The 21,776-nt window shown below is 42.2% G+C and overlaps 9 protein-coding genes across 9 annotated transcripts; 5 read left to right on the plus strand and 4 right to left on the minus strand.

Annotated features, from left to right (window-relative positions):
* Positions 1-515: 515 nt before the first annotated feature.
* On the plus strand, positions 516-2,886 carry JAC1 (molecular chaperone; the record flags this gene model as incomplete). Its single annotated transcript, XM_064821573.1, has 6 exons — positions 516-685; positions 741-1,003; positions 1,059-1,227; positions 1,287-1,411; positions 1,468-2,536; positions 2,595-2,886. 6 exons carry the CDS (start codon positions 516-518, stop codon positions 2,884-2,886), a joined length of 2,088 nt encoding a protein of 695 aa, XP_064681259.1.
* A 1,216-nt stretch (positions 2,887-4,102) lies between these two features.
* CDC24_1 (Guanine nucleotide exchange factor for Cdc42p) lies at positions 4,103-5,458 on the minus strand (the record flags this gene model as incomplete). Its single annotated transcript, XM_064821574.1, has 5 exons — positions 4,103-4,344; positions 4,416-4,576; positions 4,631-4,936; positions 4,992-5,131; positions 5,189-5,458. The coding sequence occupies 5 exons, from the start codon at positions 5,456-5,458 to the stop codon at positions 4,103-4,105; spliced, it is 1,119 nt and encodes a 372-aa protein (XP_064681260.1).
* A 234-nt stretch (positions 5,459-5,692) lies between these two features.
* On the minus strand, positions 5,693-6,052 carry ATC70_002194 (uncharacterized protein; the record flags this gene model as incomplete). The annotated part of the gene is made up of 1 exon (XM_064821575.1): positions 5,693-6,052. One exon carries the CDS (start codon positions 6,050-6,052, stop codon positions 5,693-5,695), a length of 360 nt encoding a protein of 119 aa, XP_064681261.1.
* A 1,425-nt stretch (positions 6,053-7,477) lies between these two features.
* Positions 7,478-8,537, minus strand: ATC70_002195 (uncharacterized protein; the record flags this gene model as incomplete). The annotated part of the gene is made up of 3 exons (XM_064821576.1): positions 7,478-8,135; positions 8,194-8,439; positions 8,491-8,537. The coding sequence occupies 3 exons, from the start codon at positions 8,535-8,537 to the stop codon at positions 7,478-7,480; spliced, it is 951 nt and encodes a 316-aa protein (XP_064681262.1).
* A 137-nt stretch (positions 8,538-8,674) lies between these two features.
* ATC70_002196 (uncharacterized protein) lies at positions 8,675-11,724 on the plus strand (the record flags this gene model as incomplete). Its single annotated transcript, XM_064821577.1, has 3 exons — positions 8,675-9,188; positions 9,244-10,071; positions 10,124-11,724. The coding sequence occupies 3 exons, from the start codon at positions 8,675-8,677 to the stop codon at positions 11,722-11,724; spliced, it is 2,943 nt and encodes a 980-aa protein (XP_064681263.1).
* Positions 11,725-11,998: 274 nt separating this feature from the next.
* Positions 11,999-13,052, plus strand: ATC70_002197 (uncharacterized protein; the record flags this gene model as incomplete). The annotated part of the gene is made up of 4 exons (XM_064821578.1): positions 11,999-12,220; positions 12,281-12,381; positions 12,435-12,528; positions 12,585-13,052. 4 exons carry the CDS (start codon positions 11,999-12,001, stop codon positions 13,050-13,052), a joined length of 885 nt encoding a protein of 294 aa, XP_064681264.1.
* A 1,726-nt stretch (positions 13,053-14,778) lies between these two features.
* Positions 14,779-16,110, plus strand: ATC70_002198 (uncharacterized protein; the record flags this gene model as incomplete). Its single annotated transcript, XM_064821579.1, has 1 exon — positions 14,779-16,110. One exon carries the CDS (start codon positions 14,779-14,781, stop codon positions 16,108-16,110), a length of 1,332 nt encoding a protein of 443 aa, XP_064681265.1.
* Positions 16,111-16,650: 540 nt separating this feature from the next.
* ATC70_002199 (uncharacterized protein) lies at positions 16,651-18,732 on the minus strand (the record flags this gene model as incomplete). The annotated part of the gene is made up of 5 exons (XM_064821580.1): positions 16,651-17,051; positions 17,108-17,606; positions 17,664-18,510; positions 18,570-18,626; positions 18,683-18,732. The coding sequence occupies 5 exons, from the start codon at positions 18,730-18,732 to the stop codon at positions 16,651-16,653; spliced, it is 1,854 nt and encodes a 617-aa protein (XP_064681266.1).
* Positions 18,733-19,380: 648 nt separating this feature from the next.
* On the plus strand, positions 19,381-21,687 carry PRP31 (U4/U6-U5 snRNP complex subunit prp31; the record flags this gene model as incomplete). The annotated part of the gene is made up of 5 exons (XM_064821581.1): positions 19,381-20,077; positions 20,130-20,294; positions 20,348-20,887; positions 20,937-21,376; positions 21,430-21,687. The coding sequence occupies 5 exons, from the start codon at positions 19,381-19,383 to the stop codon at positions 21,685-21,687; spliced, it is 2,100 nt and encodes a 699-aa protein (XP_064681267.1).
* Between the last annotated feature and the right edge of the window lie 89 nt (positions 21,688-21,776).

The following is a 21,776-nucleotide window of genomic DNA, read 5'->3' on the forward strand; positions in this document are numbered from 1 at the left end:
ATGTGATATCGCCTTGAAGGGATTCTTGCATGAACAAAAGAACACGAGAGCCAGAGAAAGCGCAGTAGGGACAGCTAGCCATATTAGGGGACATTAGTTCAGGACAATTTCATGTTCTAGAAGAAGCCTTGAAATGAGGATTGAATGGCAGTGGATTGAAGAGGCTGGTGTTTGAATGATTTGCACATTATACTCCTTACCTCATCATCATCCCATGTATTACAGTAAGAAATTCTTCCTAAATAGTTTGCATGCATCAAGCTTAAAGCAAGAGAGAGGGCTCAGCAGTTGTTTATGTTTGTTGTATACAGTAAAAACCCTTTGGAGCTAGACATATTGCAGACATACTTGAACTCCTGTATGATGCTGTTTCTCTCTCTTTTTCACCCTTGAATCCCTTTCTTCTCATATTTTTGCATTTTGCCCTTTCCCTCCCATTTTTTACATTTCTTTCATTCTCTTTGTTGAAACTGATGAGCACAAAGATCTTGATTGCACTCTCTTTGCTGATAAGCATGTATTCAGTATCTGCTGTGCCTGGTGCTGTGCCAGTGCCTGGAAAGCCTGTCTATATACCCCAATCCAATGCTATCTATGTGTTCTCATTCTCAAAGAACACGCAGTCTGATAATAAGCTCTCGGTGATTGATCTAAAGCAGAGTTTCAATACCTTGCAACCGCTAGTGTAAGAAGCCATATGTACAGAGTAAAGCCTCGATTTTTCATCCATGTCTATACAGGACAGATATATCCTCGCAAATCACCAATGATCAGTGCCCAGTTATGCATTTTGCAGCAGCCTTACCCGATGCAGATGGTGTGAGCGTCAATGTATTTGGCGCGGGAAGCAATGTGAATGGCGTGTACGAATCCACCATGACCATATGCCAATACAACACACAATCAAGCTCTTGGAAACAGATTATCAGCCCAGTCAATGCTCCTCTGGCCAGACGAAACGCAGCCTACGAGTTTACGCATACGAATCTAACCTTTATATTTGGTAAATATGGCCTCGACCTCAATCCCTCCTGCCCGCTAAAAGACAATACTTTCAGGAGGAAGCTCTGAAGCCATTACAGGCCTTAGTGCTAGTTCATCCTACTATCCAAATTACTGGCACCAGGACGTCCCCATTTACGATAGCAAAGGAGAGCAGTGGCTCAATACAGGTTTGACTTATGCGAGTGGTCCTACCAGAGCCAATGCAACCATAACACAAATTAGGTTACTATTTATTCAAACAAATCAAGCTTTATTTACTAAATATAAACTCATTTTGCTAGTGATACAAATGGCCAATTGGTAGTGATTGGAGGCTCCATCATAAACAATAGCTCAAACGTGGACATGGTGACAAACTTTCCATTAGCTAATATGACTGATATTGTCGTACTTGATCCTCGCACATGTAAGCTACTCTTTAACGCACCTGCATTCATCGCCTGTCTAACACTGTACATAAAGCAAGATGGTCCAACATCGGCGCTAGTGGCAGTGCCATTCCGACAGCAAGAAAACATCATACAACCACATTGCATCCAGATGGACACACACTCATTGTGATCGGCGGCGAGTATTTTAATGACTCTGGCGCATATCTGCTGAACGATGTTTGGACTCTGGACACCAGAGACATGAACAGCTATACGTGGAGTCAGCCTCCAGTTCAGGGAGTAGGACTGTATCGTTCCAACCATACCTCCATATTGATAGGTGATCAAATATGGGTGATTGCTGGTACCAACGCGTCTGCGAAAGCAGTTGATATCCAGCTTCTCAATGTGACAGATTGGACCTGGTCCTATCAAGCTGTATCCAGCTATGCAGCTCCTCCATCCAGTGACAAATACCAAAGTGTTGGCGGCACCAAGGGGCTAATAGGCATCATTGTAGGCGTAGTCGGTGCTTTGTTGCTTGCTCTACTGTGCGCTAGCATTTGGTGGTGCCGCAGAAAACGAGTTAAGCCATTCTCCAAAGACGGTAAAGGCGGCAACAACGCATCTTTGCCTGTACCTTATGTCGACGATCAAGATATAAGCCATTATGGCGAAAGCCATAGCCAGCAAATGCAGTATAACAATGCCACTGGTAGTAATCATCGTCCATCGCAAGATATCAATGCTGTTCTAGTCAACTCAAAAATTACCTCACATCCATCACTATCAACGACAACATCGCATAACAACATGGTAGCAGCAGCTGACTGGAGCAACCAGCAACAAACACTCACCAACCATCCCCCAAACAGCAGCACAGCTGGAAACAACTATTTTAACGCACCCAAGTACGGCGGCAACAATGCAATCCCTTTGACTCCTACAATAATCTCTCCTATTGACAGGAGTCAAACTCAGTATTACGACAATAATTGCTTTACTGACAGTGATAACAACATCTATCATGAACAGAATTATGGACCAGGCTATGTGTCTGCTGCATCCAATGCTGCTGTGCATCAAAATGTTGTGGACAATAACCATTATCGTCAGTCATTTGGCTATTGGGATGCACCACCATCACTCCATTTTTCCAGGTAAATATGTACAGTAAAGTTTTGTCATTTTACACGTATACCAACCATGCACGGGCAGTGATGCTAGCAATAATATGTACCATCAAATGGACAGTTATCACAATTTCATGTTGGCACCAATGGGAAGGACCGATGAATCTGGCAGGCCTATTTCTTCACCCTCAGGAACGCAGCTACAGAAACCAAATGAAGTGGACACTGTTTTATTAACGTCTCCTGATGCATCTGCTACAGTTTACACGACTTCAACCGCAGAGGATGATCATACAGCCACGCCAGATAATTTCTCTGGCTCAGATGACCCTCTGGTTCAACATCATAATAATCACACTGCCACCAACAAGAATTGAAACATGTAATCCTCGCTATTTACAAATACTTGAATAAATTTATACCATTTATTGGCCTATCAGGCAAATACAATAAGCTGTTTGTCATATACTCGCACACCGAATACAAAATAACGGAAGAATTCCTATCAGCCTCTCACTCTTAATCCTTTGATTATCGTGAAAAGTTTCTCTGGAACAATCTGCAGCTGCTGGATAAAACCTCTTTTAAGGTGTTCCAGATCTGTAGCAATGAAAATCATTTAAAATATGGGCAGACCGCATATTTGCACTGCCTCTAATTACTCAATAGTATGCTAATCGCAGCAAAATCTGGACACATTTGGGCGTGATTTCTCGTGTTAGAAGCCGTTTTAGGCTCTCAGAACAGCGCCAAACGGCTGCTTTTATCCAACAATTACTTATTGACACCTTTGCTCAGCCTTTTAAGGACCCAAAAAACATGGCCAGAATTCGACCCAAAACCATGAGGTACCCCTCATAGTTTTTATCGAAAATCAAACGATCGCGTTTTTCGCCTCAAAAATGAAGACTTTTACTATGGTATCTATTAGATCCAAATGATTGTATTTATCCAAAACAACCCCTAAAATCGCTTTTATGTTACCTTGATATGTAAAATTTCAACATTTTCGCGAAAAACCTTATTTCGTATTTTCAGACTTTGCTCAATAAGTTCAATCAAAGCATCTCTTTTGATTAGCACCGTTGAATGCGCCTTGAGAAGCACTCCTAGAATGTATTAGGAAGTATGGGATGATCAACACAGCTTACATAGTCGAATGTTGCGAGATAGTTTAATCAAGTCAAAGTTGAACAGAATATGGCCAATCTGGAGCAAATGCTTTAATTTCGGAGATTAAACTATTTTGGCTGGCAAACATGAATAGCTCTCTAGCTATAAAGGTAATTGATGCTTTTGACGCTTATAAAAAGGAAATTGCGAGTTGAAAAAGTAACATGTCTGTCCATGACGACACTATTTTGCTTCTAATACGGTTGTATGTATTTGTGAGATTGAGTCGCTGCAAAGTGTTCATCCAAGTGCGAAGCCTAGTCTTATCAGTACATCTTTTAGAGGTTAAGCGACACTCTTCACATCAGCGCTTTTTTTTTTTCTGATAAACATACAAAAATTTTAATTATTTAATAACTGAATGGCTAATATATATGTATATATATATATAAGATAAATAGATGGTGACAAGTTAGTTATTTACACCTTTGCCAAAATTTTGGGCTGTAATGTATACTTGAGATACAGGGTTACGAATGCTGATAGTATGAATGCGAGTCCTGTAAACATTTGATGTGCAAAAAATGAGTGCTTGTTTGTTGCTGCCTGTATTGCGCCTGCCAACGAAGGACCGAATCTTGCTCCAGTCATGAAGAAAAGATACAGACAAATACCAGATGGATACTTTTCCATGCCAGTGATGGTAGCGGTGATTGGCGCCACTAAACAAAAGTATATACAAGTTAGATGCGAACCATCATACACTGTATACATCAAGACGGGTCAAACTTACAAAGCGAAAACACGGCACCGCTCATAAAGCCGTAAATGATGATAAAGATCATGAGCGTGATGAACGAATTGGCAAACGTCCACACAAAAAGTGAACTTAGTCCACATGTGAATAAAAAGACGATATCGACATTGACGACGCCGATATGGTCACCCAAATAACTACGATGCCAAGTATGAGTGAAAGGGCAATTCGCAACGACATGATTTACTTACCCAGAGATGATGCGACCCAACACATTGACAGCAGAGAAGATAGCCACTAGCACAGACCCCTGATTTGGCGACAATCCAATCTTTGTGGCATGCGATGGCAGGAAGAATGCAGGGACAAAGTATGATAACATGCTCAAGTTGCCTGCAACACACCAAATAATGAATTTATGGTCTTTGCAGATACTGAGATTTATCATTTCCTTGAGCTGCACCTTTTTGGCGTTGGGCATGTTGGGTTTCTCTTTTAACAGCAATGTCGAAATCAGACTTACGACACAGGTGATGATGCCTAGCACCCGATAGCACCTATGTATAGAGCTATTAGAGCGGTTATTAAGACTATGTTTTAGAGAATGCATACCAAGCTCCTCCCAGTGATTCATTCAGCGTTGTCATGACGAAGGGCATAATCAAGCCGCCTATACCAGAACCGCTAACCATGATGCCCATAGCAAACCCTCGTCTCTTTACAAACCATTGCGGTGATATTGACATGGAAACCTGAAGAATAATGGTGAGTGCTATCATCGTTACAATTTCGGTTCAATATTCACTAACAATGTACAAGAGTGCCGCACCCATGCCGTGCATAACACTTTGAGTAATATACAATTGCCACACCTGAGTAGAGAAACTCGCTAATACCAGACCAGCTGATATCAAAACGGTGCCAAAGAACATCACCCAGCGAGCACCTACGAGTGACATAAAGAAGGGTGTGATAGGGCCCATCAGACCGCAAAAAGCAAAGCCAATGGTGCCCACAAAGCTCAATTCAGTAACATCCACAGACCCTTTGAACACTTGCCGATCGAAATAGTCTTGCATGACACCTAGGGATAACAATGAATCAGTAAAGAGATGAACATAGATAAAGAGCTGGAGAGAGAGAGAGAGAGAGAGAGAGAGAGAGAGAGAGAGAGACAACATGCTCCTTACTACAGCATCCTTCCAAATGAAATTGGATGTGAGATCACTTACCCCTACATTTGCATGAAATATAAATAAAGAGATCTACAGGTTAGTATCGAAATTCAGAATTGTATTTTCTGTATAAAACATTTACCAGCTTGATAATGTACACATGCTGATGGCTTGTGCAAGAAATCCACCCACAAGAATGACCCATCGATAGGGATCTTCTTCCATCTGCTGCCCTTCATACTGTTCTGTCAATGTGTATTCTTCGCTATCAGTGTATATTTTCTCTTCCTTTTTCTTCTCTGAAAGGTAGCCAGAATCTGATAAGCTGCCAGTGCGAAGTAGTCGTTCCAGACGAGTGGGTTGCTGTGTGTTGATGGTGCTTGCATTGGATATATGGCTGGATGAGAGTACAGTGCTGCTGTCGTCCAATGATAGCCTTGAATCATTCTCAAAGTTGATGTTGGGTAATTTGGGAATATGTGAAGCGGTGTCTCTCATTGTTTACTGTTATAAACAGAGATGTGTTGAATGGAATGATGAAAAAGAAAGCAAAGGAGAATGAGCAAAAAGAAGAAAAAGGGAAATGTATTTATATAAAATGTACAGGCTAAAAGATCAAAGAATTATTATTAGAAGAAAAAAAAAAGAGAGAGAGAGAGAGAGAGGTCATTTACTCACTGATTTCTGCTCGAGTGCTTGCAATCAAGGGATATGATGAAATCTGTATTCTGCAGAGTGAGGGAGCTGCGGTTTTTTTTTCCGTTTTACGGACAACGGGGTAGTTTGTATATCAATTCCTCTGGTGTCTTGTTTGGGTCCTCCTATTTAGTTGTGGAGGCAATTCTATTTATTGCCTCTTTTTATATGATCCATATTGCCTGGGGGTCAGCATGAGACACATAGAAACATGCTCCTCGGCTAGTAATACCACAGAAGACATAGACCATGACTTGAAGAGCTATACCCACTGAAAGCTTATTCAGTCGTTGTTTGTTTGTTTGTTTGAAGGATGGCTCTAGATTTCCGATGGAGAAATACTAGACCAAGTGATAATGAACCATAATCATCTCATTACAATTTGCCGACATCAATATAGTTTTATGCAAATTCATTATCATCATCCAGTGATGAAAATAACTATAAAAAAGGGGAGGCCTTGCGAATACAATCGTCATGAAGACTTGACAAGATCTACACATAATGCGTATCGTATACCAGAACGGTGATCATTGTGCTTGTACATTCGATATATCGCTGTATATGTGCATGTCGACATCATGTAAGCACCGAGGTAATAGCGACAAGGTTCGTTGAAACGGTTGTTCACTATCCTATACAGCAATGGTCTATTTCAGGAGGTAGCATCACTCTGTGGCATCGTCATAGAGTAGAAATGATACATATATGGTAATAAGAAAGATCGACATTTACGTCAAAAACGACACACAAACATACAACAGCTCCAATCCTATGCGCATTTAATTTCATGATTAACTGACAACAACATTCCTTTCTTCTCCATGTCCTCTATGCAGAGGAACATTACAGGTCTCACTCACTCTTTCTCTATCTATCTCCTTGCTGCTGGCTCAACAGGTATTTTACACTAAAAAGTGACACTATAATGGTCCCCTTACATATCCCAACTCTATCTACACGTTGTAAAACAGGAGATGGGCTGCTTATAGAGCAATGTTGCCATCAACCTGGGTACATGGCGACCTTGCCAAAAGACATGATGCTCCCAATAAAGATTTATTGATTTGAAAATGACATTTTAGTTGCATTCAAAATTGCTCTTTTTCTCTTTGTTGCTCTCCCCCCCCTGAAGATCCATGAAATGAGGTGTAGGGGCAACTGATAAATACAAGTTGGCTGTAGATGCATCAGTAAAGAGATGGCCATGCGATTGTTTTTCCTGTATTATATGTAAGATTCAAGTAGTTGCTTCTCATATGAATTACTTGCCATGATAAGATGAAATAACCCAAACTTCAAGGCAAATTCCTTTTGCAGAGACACATTGTTCAGCGAGAGCGATTGATCTTTGTACACATCTTGCATGATATTCTCAATAAATGCATGTTGTTCATGGCAGTGTGCCTCAGACCGAACAAACAGGTGGGAGCAGAACCGTCTATGGCACCATAGCGACTCGTGGCCAGGATATCGAATGATGAGGTTGTCGAGCCATCGCATGTGAGACTCTCGATGGATGTCACTGTGTATCTCTATCACCTGCTGCAAGTACTGGAAGCCAGAGAAATCACTGATATTGCGCTCGATCCATTGGCATGTGCTTTTGTACTCTTGCTGTACTCTGGCTGGATCCGATGCGCAGTAGGTAGATAGCACCCAGTGTCTGTAGGTCCAGGCATAATAGTTTCTTGGATACAACAGGGATGCCATTGTGCACAGTCTGAATTCATTCTCGACATTCAAGTCGGCATAATGAGCAAATATCCATTGCCGATGATACCACGCTATGGAACTTTTAGAATGCTTTGGAATGGTGAAAATGAGCTCCAACAGTGCTATTTCGTCTTTGGGCTGAATGTACTTTGATTGGATCAGTTGCTTTCTACAGCAATGGCATAAGGCTTCGACATTTATGGGCCTATACATAGTCCAAATGTTACCTTCGGTTCATGGCTGTATAATTATCTGGTTTGAGCAATACCATGATTCGAGTTGCTTCCTCCAGATGACGTTGATCGCTCTTATCTAGCGTGATAAAGTATTCATGAGCTTCCTTGAGCAGTATAGACAAACATTGCTTAGCAATGCCTAGTTTATTCTCCACGACAATCAACGGATGATATTTTTGATTCTCTGGCGGTACATCTGACATCTCTGGGATCATGGGCAGTAATCCCAACTCGTTTCTATGTAGGCGAGTGTGAATACATGTGCTTCAGAGGTACATGTTGACTTACATTTCATTGTCATAGAGTGCGCGGCACAGCTTTTGATACAATTGCATGATAACCAGATGTAAAGTAGAGCAAAACAGCCAATGAGCTGACGTCATGTAAGCACTGCCATTTGCCTCTCAATAAAAAGAGTCGCAAAACTTTTCACTGGATTGAAATTCCTTCTATTCCACAATCAAGTTTGGAAATGTCGAAGAGAAATCCAAAAGGAGCTGCCTTGGGGCAAAGCCATTTTGAATCAGCAGATGTGGTGGATTGCTTTACCGACATTGTCAAGCCGTTGACTCAGGAATTGGCCAAGCAACAGCGCGATATCACATTCACGGCGCGAGATCTCTCCTTGCTCATCGGTCAATTTCAGCAATTTCAGCAGGATTGTTTGGGCGCATTCAACAGGCCCAGCAATGCACCAGTGCGAATCCCTGCCAAGCTGTTCAAAGTATCCAAAAAGACGCTTCTCAAGAAGGACACAGCCATCTACACCATTCTCCACAGTGCCTACACATTTCGTATTCGCCACAATTGGAAGAAATGGGACTTTGGTAACCCTTCCAAGAAACAAAAGAACGCTGATTTGGTTCAGGCTGTACGAACTGCCCTGATCAAGAAAGGATTCATCCATATACCAAAGATCGCCATCATGGAGCCTGTGACAGACGCCCATCGTAAAACCGTCATTGCAATGATCAAAAGACTAGGAGGTAACGTTTGAGTATGATATAAAAACAAACCAACGTACTCAAACATCTTCTGTAGCTACCTATGTGGACAATGTGGATAAAGCAACTCACATCCTGCACGGAAAGCTGCACGAATACAACAAGAGCAGTGTCGAAGAGGATTGGTTTAGAACACTGGAAAAAGACGGAAATATGGTGTTGGTGCATTGGTGGTACTATCCAGACTCATTCGACAGCTGGTTGCCCCAGACACAGCAGTTTGCCGATCCAGAAGAACCACCAGAACACAATGGCTCATGGAAGATATCAGTGAGATGGCTGCAAGATACAGAACGATTCAACGAGTTTATGAACGAAGAGGACTATGAGGATTTAGACGAAGACGAAGACGAGGAAGAAGAGGAAGAGGAAGAGGAAGAAGAAGAGGAGGAGGAGGAGGAGGAAGAGGACGAGCATGAAGTAGATGGTGTAGAGGCCGAGGAAGACGACCAAGACGACCAAGACCAGGAGCCAATTCTACCTGCTAAACGAAAACAGAGTGATCTTGATTCAGACGAAACAGCAGCAGCAACCGTAACACTAAAAGAAGAGCCCAAATTAAAGACTGTAGCCAAACAGCCCTCACCATCTTCATCCGTTGCTACAGCGACTGACAATTCAGTGTTTCAAGAGCCTGCTCCACCATCAGTGCCAGTTCTTCAAGTCGGTTATCAGCCTGTCATCCGTGTTAGAGACATTGAAGCCGAAAAGCCGCAGATTGGAAGCAGACAGCGAAAGAACGAATTCGAGCCCTACTTGAATGGCGACTTGACCAACATATCGCAGTTTACCTCTGTCAATGTCGAATATCCCATGAGGCCCAACAAAATGCGCAAACTAGACGAGGACAAAACAGAAGACAAAGGTAAAATGGACAGTGTTTAATCAAGCACATCTTATTCATTCACGTTGACTAGTTCTCAACATATCAACTTTGGTCAAAGCAACCCCCTTTGACTATGCAGAATTCGACCTTCCCCAGTGGTTCGATCAGTCCTTCATCAGTGAAAACGAGCTGTTGGCTCTGCCAGAAATTGGAAGCGCAGATCTATCAGAGGACCGATACAAGCAGTATAGAAACCACATGGTTGACACCTACAGAGCCAACCCAGATTTCTACTTGACAGTGTCCGCCTGCAAATCCAAACTAGATGCTGATTTGGTCACGTTGGTTAGAATCCACAACTTTCTCGAAATGAACAACATCATTAATGCCAGACCTGATCCACGTCGCAGAATATTCGACCCTTACATTGACAGCGATCCCAATGCGCAAGTCGCTCCCAAGTCGCAGCGCAATTTGGACGATATAGACAAGGCCGATATTCAGTATTTAAGGGATCTCATCTACAACGAAACACAAGTGCCGCCCTCACGTTCTTCTTGGGATCTAACAATCGAAGACCCCAACAATCCAGACGGCCGTAAAATATTCCATTGCTCCAATTGCAGCGTCGACTGTAGCGCTGTGTCGTATCGATCCCTCAAGGCCAAAAACTATCAAGTATGCATTGACTGTTTTCTGGAGGGCCGTTTTCCTGCGACATTCTCAAGTGGCGACTTTTTACGTGTGGAGGCTGACGATACAGAGCTTATGATGGATGAGGCATGGACAACCCAAGAGACACTGCGTTTATTGGAGGGCGTGGAAAGATTCGATGATGACTGGCTCATGATCTCTGAACATGTTGGTAGTCGATCCAAGGAACAGTGCATCACCCACTTTTTACAACTGCCTATCAACGACGAGTTCCTTACAGCTCAGTTGACAAAAAAGGAGTTGGAGGAGTTGCCTTTTGGAGATATGCCTAATCCTATCATGACAACAATTGCATTCTTAGCTGGCCATGTCAACCCTGGCGTCGGTTCCGCAGCAGCTAAAACTGCACTCAAGGTGTTGATGAAGTCAGGCGAAGGCAGACAAGAAGATGGACCACTCAAACAGGATGCAGACGGAGAAGATGCAGCGATGCAGGATGTGGTGAAGCAAGAGGTTGACACAGAAGCTGAATCCAGCAATTTAAAGAGGGAAGATGCCGACGAAAAGATGTCCGAAGCAACCGCAGAGGGTCGTAAAGCAGCAAAGAAAGCAGTCGATCAAGGCATCTTCTCTAGAGACATACAAAAAGAAGCCACTACATTAGCTCTGAAAAGTGCTGTGCAGAGTGCTCGCAAGCTGGCCAGTTATGAAGTCCAAGAAATTCAACATTGGACACGTTTGGCTGTCAAGACTATGGTGGACAAGTTGTCCATCAAGGTACAGCAGTACGATGAACTCGAGACCTCACTGTCGAACGAATTACAAGAATTGGAAAAGCAATCTGGTTTACTGGCTAACTCCATTGACGCATTACTTGTTCAACATTTCCCTCTGAATGCCGTTTCAGCAGAAAGCGGAGCCACCGCCGCTGAATCAAGTACCTCCACCACAACAACAGCCACTAACACTACTACTACGAATAACAATAATACAGCGACAGCGACAGCAAACACTGCAGACGCTCCATCCTCATCATAATAAGCCGTTAACATAAATTTGAAATATATTACTATATTCCCCTCTTCAACTGCCTTTTTTTTTTTGCTTGCTTCTTGTGGTTGTCTTGATCGCGTGAACATGTAGCCCAATAAGTGGATTGTACAGTTGCTGCCACCAATGTACACAATGCATCAAGAGTGATTTGTGATAGACCATCACTGCAATTAACTCGCGTCACAAGCTGTTGAACAATCGCACTCGCTTTCAATTGACGCGCTTCTTCTTTTTCTCCATACTAATTCTTATATAAAGCATGTCAGAAATCACTAATGGCGATGAAAATCTTTCCTCAGCAACAGTTGATCTTGATGATACTGTTGAAGTGAAAAAAGTCAATCGCCCTGATCTTGTGGAGATCAATGATGCATTTGACGATTTGGATATCAATCCCGCGCTGAAATCTATTGCAGAGACAAATGAACTTGCCATCACCTGGCGAGAACTGCAAAAGATCCTTGATTCCTTGATCAAAAAGGTATTTGACTAGATGGGCTATACTGAATGTCCAATGGAGCCCTATTTGACTTGTATTTAGCAACATGAAATCATGGAGAATAATATAAAAGATGAGAATGCCAAAAAAGATGCAGATGTTTTGGCTGCCAAGATTAGCCATAGTATCAATGATCATTCAAAGTAAGCTTACACCATGTCAACCTAACGACCGATGGCTGATGATGCTGGCATAGCTGCCCCTTCACAATTCAGCGACTATGCGAGCTTGTCATTGAACCAAAAAAGTACTACAAAATGTACATCAAATACTTGCGTGCAGTCGAAAAGGTAACTTCAAGATACTGGCATTACAACATTCACGCCATTGAGCTTTATTTTTTCAGGCTCTATTAGTTACATCATACTGGGAAGACTATGATCATTCAAACGACAAAGATACAACCATGCAAGAAACTACTGGTAGCGAGAAATTACTACCCTTATTCAACAATTGCATCGAGCTCGAGCCACATAACTTTACGGCAAGCGAGCCCATTGAACAAGACAAGATCAACGATGAAAAGAAAGACGACGAGACTGCAAAAGAAACAAAAGACCAAGAAGTGGTGACAGATCGCATTGATACAGAGACCAAGGACGAAATCAAAAAGACTCTCAAACGGGAGCCCATTCAGGTGGAAGGTGGGTCTGAAAAGAAGGTCAAAAATGAAGACAAACAACAGGGACAAAAAGAAAATGACGTGGAGAACACTATAGAGCAAGAGGAGGCCGTGGTTGAAAAAGTAGAATTTAGCACTGCTCCCAACACACCTGCGGCCGAAGAAGAGAGCAAGATGGATCTGGACGAATAGCCTAATGAAGAGGTTACTGTAAATTCATGCACATTTGGGCGTAAAAGAATAAAGTGTCGTATATATATATATATATATATACCGTCCCCTTTTTTTTCTCTTCGGGTAATACTGTATCACTCGGTTAAAGCAAAATAGTATACTATATCTCGGGATCATGATCAAACAAAGAGATATGTACAAGAGATATTTAAGAAGAAGAGCAGATAGCCAAGGAGATGCAAAACAGTGTATTTTTGCCGAGATTTCCCTGATGCGACAGGAAAAAGGATCATCGTGAACACACACTATAGACCAAATTAGAATGATTCTATTTTCAGGAACCATCGAAAACGTATTGACAACAATTGAGGAATGACATTTGTTTGTTTCTTATGTTTGGAGCCGATGATCAAAATAATGGGTTGTTCATGCATAATAATAATGTGGCATTCCATAAAGAGATTTGTGATTTTCGTTGTCATTATTCAAGTGAGTAGATTACAGTTTGATGCAATTAATGCGCATACACGACAAGCAGGGATTCGACTAGATCATCAGTATCGCTGTTGCAGTCCGTCTTGCAACAAGCCTGACGCCACAGCCATATGTAATGTTTGGCATACAACAGCACCAAACTTAAATTTGGAGGCAGCATTCTTGCCATCTTATTGAGAATAACGAGGCATATCAAATGGCATAAATTTAATGCTATCAGGAATGGAAAACTAGGGAGAAACTAGTAAAATTGGTACATGAGTGGTAAATAGTACACAAGATCTCCGTGCGCTGCATTGAATTTGGGGTAGTAAACAGAGTTTTACATCTCTATCCACTGTTTTCATTATTATGGCACTCCTATTTTTCATACATACGCCACGCTTTGGTATTTTAACTATTGGATACTATTACTATTACACGTAGCCCTGCGTACGTTTCATACTAGGTGCTAGCCATCCATGACGCTCTAAAAACCACCATCAGAATGTGGTCTGAAGAGAGCCAGGTTGAAATATACCATAACAAAGCTGTACATGTTGCAAAAATTACATTTTTTTTTCTAGCTGAACAAATGCATTGAATTTGGGTCCATAAAAGGCTTAATTAAATGGAGGGATCCGTCATCGGTTTCCCTTTGCTTCCCCTTGAGAGATCATGATGATAATCCCATCTTGTTGATTGTGAAAGCATTAACCAGATCCTCGGAACAAGGGCTATATTTGATTATATCATACTTTCCTGCCTTCCAGAGAGCTTAAAGGAGGCATTTCAGATACCTAAAAATTGTTGTCAACTAGAGCACTGTTGGAGAACAAGACAAAATAAGAAACCCCAAGTAATCTTTTAAATAAGTTGGCTGTAAATCTAATGTACAACGTTATAATAAGAAAACTACTAGTAAACAAAAGGTTAAAATCTACTGCCCAAGTTACTTGTCTACTGTGATCTCTCCTTTATCGAATTTTGTACATTATTGTGCTTTACAACCTTTCCCTTCTCCCCTTAACATCTTGTATTATTATTCTTGGCCCGTGCGGCTGCATAAAACATTGTAATGAATAATAATGAAAAAGAGTTCCGATCAATTCATTCCTTGATATTCACCGTGAAGATGGTTGGTAATTGCATATCTCCCCTTTTTTTTTCGTTTATAAATCTCGAAGCAAATCAACATCTTGCTCTTCTTCTCTTTCTTCTTTTCCCTCTTACTTTTTTCTCTAAAAAATCTGCATCTTTTGTCTTCTTCATGAACACTGCAATTCCTTTATATCATCATCATCCATACTCTGGTTACCGCTATGAGAACACTGCCAGACTCTACTCGCAGTCAACTCCCCCTGAAGAGACATTTGACGATGAGGATCAAATTCCCTCTGTGGATGAGTTCCGTGCCATCATTGACGACTATCTAAACAATCTTAGCCCAAAGAAGAGAGACAAAGCGTTGGTAGATCAACATCGCTACTGTCTAATTCAACAAGTGTTGAGAGATCCACGAAATACAGCCATTTCTACTGCTCAATTTCGCTTTTGGGTCAAGAAGATGTTTCAACTTCAGCCAGGAACAACTGATCTGGTGTGTCATGACAACAAGCCTGTTGCTATGAAGGAGCAAATTTATGATATCTTGGTCAAAGCGCACAGAGAAGCACATCACGGAGGTAGAGACAAGACTTCAGCATTGGTAAGAAGACGGTTCTCGTGGATTCCAAAGGAATTGGTTGCTCGATTTGTTCGTCATTGTCCTTTTTGCATCACTCGTCGTAACAGTGGTCATAGTCCAAGCACTCTAATGTCCAAGAACTCAAGCCCTCGCTCCAGCCGATACGCAAGGCACGGATGCCCATTTGATTCAAGCGTGCCTAACATTTGTACACCTACATCCATCAAACAAGAAGACAGCGATCTATCATCAGGCCCTCCTTCATCTGACAGTGGTTATGAAGCAACTCCCAATTATGTAACCATATCGACTTCTTCTTCGCCAAGAAGATCCTATTTCAGCTCCATGTACGATAGAGACGAACCAGACTTTTTGGATTGTCCTTACGATCCAGCCTCTTTTGCCATGAATAGCAGTTTCCGTACTTCTGGTACCAATACAGCAGATCAACGTCAACAACAGCACAATGTGATGCATCCATTGACCCATCATTCACACCCACAACCTCAATCTCCTTTATTTTACCATCAAAATTATTCTGGATATTCATTTTACAGCACAGGCTATTATCCTAATGCATTAGGCATTACACCTTGCCAAGAAAGCGCGCCTACAACCACTTCTAATTCCACATCCACATCTTCCTCTACGACTACCAACGCTGCTGCCGTTGCTGTTGCCGCCGCCTCTAGTACTGCTGCAGCAGCTGCCGCAGCTGTTGCCTTGATGCGATCACCGGGTGCCAATACAACGGATCTGCTATCCCATCATCATCAAGACCAGTACAGCACAACACAGCACCATCATTCCAGCAACACTCACCCTCATCATCAACAGCATCACTCATCCAATGGCCATTTTGCTCCGTATCAACCATTGAACATGCCGGAGAATGCATTTAGTACCGATATCTAATTGAACCCGAAAAATGTGGTGCTTCTCAACTATCAAAAAAAAAATCAATAAATCACTACCCAACGCATCACACACACACACACACACACACACACACACACACACACACACACACACACACACACACACACACACACACACACAAAACCACAAGCCCAACTATTTCTTTTGATTCCTCTGAATATTTCAAAAACAACGGTTTTTTCAATTTAAAGGACCAAACATTTCTGCAAATGTTTATAGAATCAAAACACAACACACAACACACACAACACACACAACACACACACACACACACACACACACACACACTGACAAATTCTTAATTTATATATATGCTCTTTCACATTTTACCTATGGAAAAATGTAAACCAACAACACTAATTCCCACTATGTATGCCCTGATTTTCCTAGTTATTTATTGATTATGAATATACCCGTCTCTCTCTCTCTTGTCATCCTTTTGACATCCATATTCGCTTTTATTTGTACACTTTTTTCATATATTATAAATATCAATAAATCCGTCTCTTCTCTTTCTTAATATTCGACCTTGAATTTGCTAATGCAATCAATGATCCATTGAGGATCACGGACCTGGCATTGGTTCAGCCAGACTGGCCTCTTTTTCTTTTGATGATCTGCGCTGTAAATGACGACAGGTTGTGCGGGATTCAGCGTTTGCTTGTTGGCAACGTGGCCTGGTGGCTTTCGGCTGAGAATCTTTGCTCCTCCAGCTTTGCACAGTATCAATAGATCATTCTTATTGTGCTTTCCACTGAAATCGCCAAACAAGTAGAATTTCATATCTTGAAACAGCGGTTCTTGCTGTGGTTCTCTGGCCAGCTTGGGCGCATACGTTTTTCCCGTCAAGTGGTCTCCTTGCACTTCATACTTGTCTTCTGCTTGCCATTTCTTTGATTTGGTACTATCAATTACCCCTGAAAAATAAGAAAAGTCAGCATATCGAGTTTCTATATACAGCACATCGTCTTACATTGAGGATCAACTATCCATTTGCCCTTCAATACGCCTTGCAGATATTTGAGCGTTCTCTTGCACAAATGTTTCTTATCCACGCTTGTAATGACATGTGTCACATCATCGAAATCTCTCATTTGATAGTGAATGACAATTTTGAGCGTCAGGTCTGCTTCTTCCTTGATTTTGTCTAGTCTTTTCTCGTCTTCTGGTGTAAGCCCAGTATATATGATGTGCACTTCTTTGCGGCTGGTGCTACTGTCGCGTCTTCTGGTTTTCGGCACGGTAAAAGTACTGTCGATTGGTCCGTTTTCCTCATCACTCGCTACAGTCATCTTGTATGGCTCTTTTGGTAGTGCTGGAGAGGCTGCTTTATCGATAGAAGCTGATTCTTGGGATGCTTCTGCTGATAGAAGCACACCATTGGTATTGCGATTTCGAAAAGCGTGGCACATTACACACGCCTGTATATAAAGTTGATTTGTGAATTGACACTCGCTGCATTTCCACATGTCCTGTTTGAGTTGATGCATTCAGCAATATGTACAAAGCCAATGTATGTATGTACTTACTTTGGTATCGGCACTGTCTTCACTATCAGAATATACTGTGTCTGGGATGAAGTCCTTGCTGACTTCTTTGCTCTCGGCTGATTGCTTTGATTGAGACATGGGTTCATCTGCTAAAGCGGATTCATCTGTAGCGGATTGCTGCTCTGTCTGAGTAGCTTCGCTCTCAGAGTTTCCTGATGCAGATGCCATTGCACTGCTTTCGTTTCGCTGTGATTGAGATTGTGCTGTATGATCGTCATCTTGGGGAAAGGACCAAATGTCGCCAAGCATGTTTTCAGGGTTGAGCAAACGCTTCTTTTCTTCGTCGTCTGTGATTTTGGGCTTTCGTTCTGCCATGTTTGTATCTTCAGTGGTAGTGCTCTTGAGCAGAAGCGAACGTTGGCTGTTTGAGTCACTCTCTGACGGTTTGAGCCTCTTTGCTTCGTGAATAGCTGACGCGGATAAACTGTCGTTAAATTCTCGTTCTAGATCATCTTCGTCGTTTGCCGTAGTCTGTGTATCTGTGTTCTCAGTGTTCATACCAGAAAGCTTCCTCTTTCGATTGAATGATTTCTCAAGTTCTTCAGCAGATGGAATGAGATCAGACGAAGTCTCCTCTAGTTGGTACTCTTCCGCAGTTTCGTCTGAATTAGATGTAACTTGTAAATGTCGACTCATTTGATGTTGCTGCTGTTGTAGAGAAAGACTTGTTGGTGTGAGAGGGTGAGTCAGTAGCTCATTTTTGAGCAAGTCCATGTAAGCAACCACTTTATCAAGTTTCGAATCAGCGGTTAGGTTCTTGATTTCAACAGGTTGAAGACACTTGGGACAAGTAGAGCTTTCCTTCAATGACTCTTGTATGCATTTACTACAATTCATAGTTAGCATTCCACAGGAAGAGTGGCGAGATGATCCAAGCAAGCTTACAAGCAAAAGCGATGACCACACTCTGCGATGTTTGTTGTCTGTAGAAATTCGCTGGAGCTAGACAAAGCATTGAATATGAGGCGCGCTCTCGTCATGTTCAACACTCAGCGTACCAGATAGAGCACATCAAATGGCTTTCTATGTTCAAGGTATGTTCCTCCATTTTGTATTTGTGACGAAAAAGAGAGACAATTTCTGTTTGAGCACGAACTCTCTCGGTAATTATTACGCGATTCCTGTCTGCTTCTAACGATGATGCACTGGCCAAATCAGAGGCTGATTCCAATGCCGATCAAAATCATGGTAGGTTGCGATCCACTTTGACGTACTTTTGTATGAGCAGACTGCGGCACCAGAAGTGCATCTAGGACCTTTGACACTGCGAGGTGAGATGCAAATGCCAGCAGGATGTCAACATGTTAAGATGGACTATTGATGACTGAGTTTAAGGTACTGAAAGGATCCTCAATCTTTATGCCTGACAAGCCCTCCAAAACAAGGCTGTTCCGCTCGAATATATCGAAATGGTTACGTATATGATAGCAAACTATGAGCGTTTGATTCATTGACATGCAACAGCATTGATAGGGTCTGATTCAGTGCACATGGTAGCAAGGAAATTCAGTCACAGCAGAGTGGATCCTCCTCTTCATCCACCTTCTGCCCTTCTGATCAAATTGCTATTGCATCTGCGTTTTGCTGGTCTCACCCTGATTTCATTTTAGGCAGGTCATTTTTTCTCTTTTTTTTTTTTTTTTTTTTTTTTTTTTTCCTTCCCTCTTTTCCCTTTAATCACATTTAGAATCTCGACATGTCATCGTCTTCAACGCCATCCTTGCTATCTGAGTATCCGTCCAGACGAGTGAGACGAAATCCCTCCATGTTGGCATTGAATCAGCATTCTCGAAATGCCCTTTCTCGCATGCTCAAACACAGAACCTACAAAGAGGAGTTACAGGCTTTCTATGAACGACAATCGGAAGGGATGCCCTCTATCCCCAACTACCTCATGAACACCGTCTATGCTGAACTCGTCAAGCAACAATGGCTCATCTATACAAAGATCTGTAACCCCAACAAGCTAGTAGCAAAATCCACACATGCCGAATCAGACAGCAGCAGCCATCAAAGCAGCAGCTCAGCATTGCCTCCTCCACCTCGACCACCTCTTCCTCCTACTCGATTGCACCGAACTTACACTACACTTGATTTATCGCAGCAGGTGGCATCGCCAGACGACGATGACGAGGACATGGATCATGTCAACATGATCATTGAGTCATTGATAAGCGATGGTGTCTCTGCTTCAAGCTCTGCCACCATGAATGCGAATCTCAAAAAGACACCGTCTGCGCAAGAGTTTCAGGATTTGCAGAATTTAATCAATGGAGATTCATTCAAATTATCGTTAGTGATGCAAGATTTACGATTGCCATCTGCTTGGGATTTGAAGGCCAAGGGCGAAAACATTGACATTAGTAGAGATTATATGCAACTCACCTACAGAGGTAAGAATGTCTGTGGTGTTATGCGTGCAGGGTTGTTGAGCTCAAGTGACAGGAAATGGAAAGGACGAGAGCGACGTGGCATCAGTGCGAGCGAATTATGCAATGAGAAAGCAGTGCGGTATCTATTACTTTGAGATCAAGGTTATCTCGAAAGGCGTGGATGGACACATTGGCATCGGATTTTGCAGACGCATCAATAGCTTGGACAGATTTCCTGGTAATGACATTGCTGATATTCTATACGACTAGGCTAATCATAACTATCCAAAGGTTGGGAAGAGCATTCATGGGGCTATCATGGCGAGAACGGACATGTGTTTTCTGGCCCAGGCACCGAGAAAGCATACGGACCCAAATACGGCACTGGAGACATTATAGGATGTGGCATCGATTTCAGAGACATGTCTGCATTCTACACAAAAAACGGCATTTACCTGGGTTCCGCTTTCAAGAAGGTAAAGGACACAGAGCTCTTCCCTTTTGTTGGTTTCAAGACTCCAGGCGAGAAAATTGAGGCCAATTTCGGCGCCAAGCCCTTCAAATTTGACATATATCAGCTGCTGGCAAACGAAAAACGAGGATTATTAGGGCGCATTGCATTGAAACCAGCATTGACATCATCTCGATTCAAGATTGTCAACAACTCCTTGGCCAACAACCTAGCTGATAATGTGGTAATGGAGTATTTGAAGCACAATGGATACCACAAAGCAGCGACATCACTGCAGGCTTCCATCATTCAAAAGGGGAATTTGCCGTCTGTAGAGGCATCAAATTTAGAGTTGGATCTAGAGGCAACACACAGACAAGGTAAATGCTGTTACTGTCGCACAAACAAGTGATACTGAACAACTACTAGAAATCCGTAAAGCTATCTTTGATGGTGACATTGATCATGTATTCAAGCTATGTGATGAATTATATCCCAACGTATTGGAGAACAACCCCATGATTCTATTCAAGCTGAAATGTCGCAAGTTTATAGAGATGATCAGACAAGCACATGAGCAAGCAGATCATGCTCACCGAGACAAAGTGCCAATCGATGCCATGGACTACGATGCCGCGCTTTCTGAAGAAGAGGCACAAAGCTTACAGGTGTCGGAAAACATGCCTTCCATCTCCATCAAACGAGCCACAAGTTTAGCCTCTTTGGACTCGGAGCACAAGAGGAAGAAGCAAAAAATTGCCAGAGAGGATTTATCCACGTTTGTTGACGGATTAGCTTATGGTATCGAATTAAAAAATGCGTACAAGGAGGAGGCCAAGTCAAATAGGGCCATGGCAATAGAATTAGAGGTATTTGCCATTCAAGTAGTGTGGATAGCCATAGACACTAATACATACCACAGTCTGCATCGTCTATATTAGCCTACACAGATTTGACACATCCCAAAGTAGCGCCCTTGTTTGAAACAAGACGGATCGAGACAGTGGCTTCAGAGCTGAATTCTGCCATTTTGGTTTCTCTTGGAAAATACCCCAATTCTTCGCTGGAACGCATTTACCGTCAAACAAGCGCCACCATCGAAGAGCTAGTGTTATCAGGAAATGCCAAAGCTGCCTTACTTCAACCAGAGCGAGATTGCTTTGAGTTTTTAAATGGGTAACTTGTTCTTATATATCCACCATCATGGACAATAAAAACAGTATTTTTTTACATGTGTATGATACAACTGCATGCTTGTTTAATTAGGTA

This window comes from Mucor velutinosus, assembly GCF_035048745.1.
Source record: "Mucor velutinosus strain NIH1002 chromosome Unknown tig00000093, whole genome shotgun sequence".
Lineage (NCBI taxonomy): Eukaryota > Fungi > Mucoromycota > Mucoromycetes > Mucorales > Mucoraceae > Mucor > Mucor velutinosus.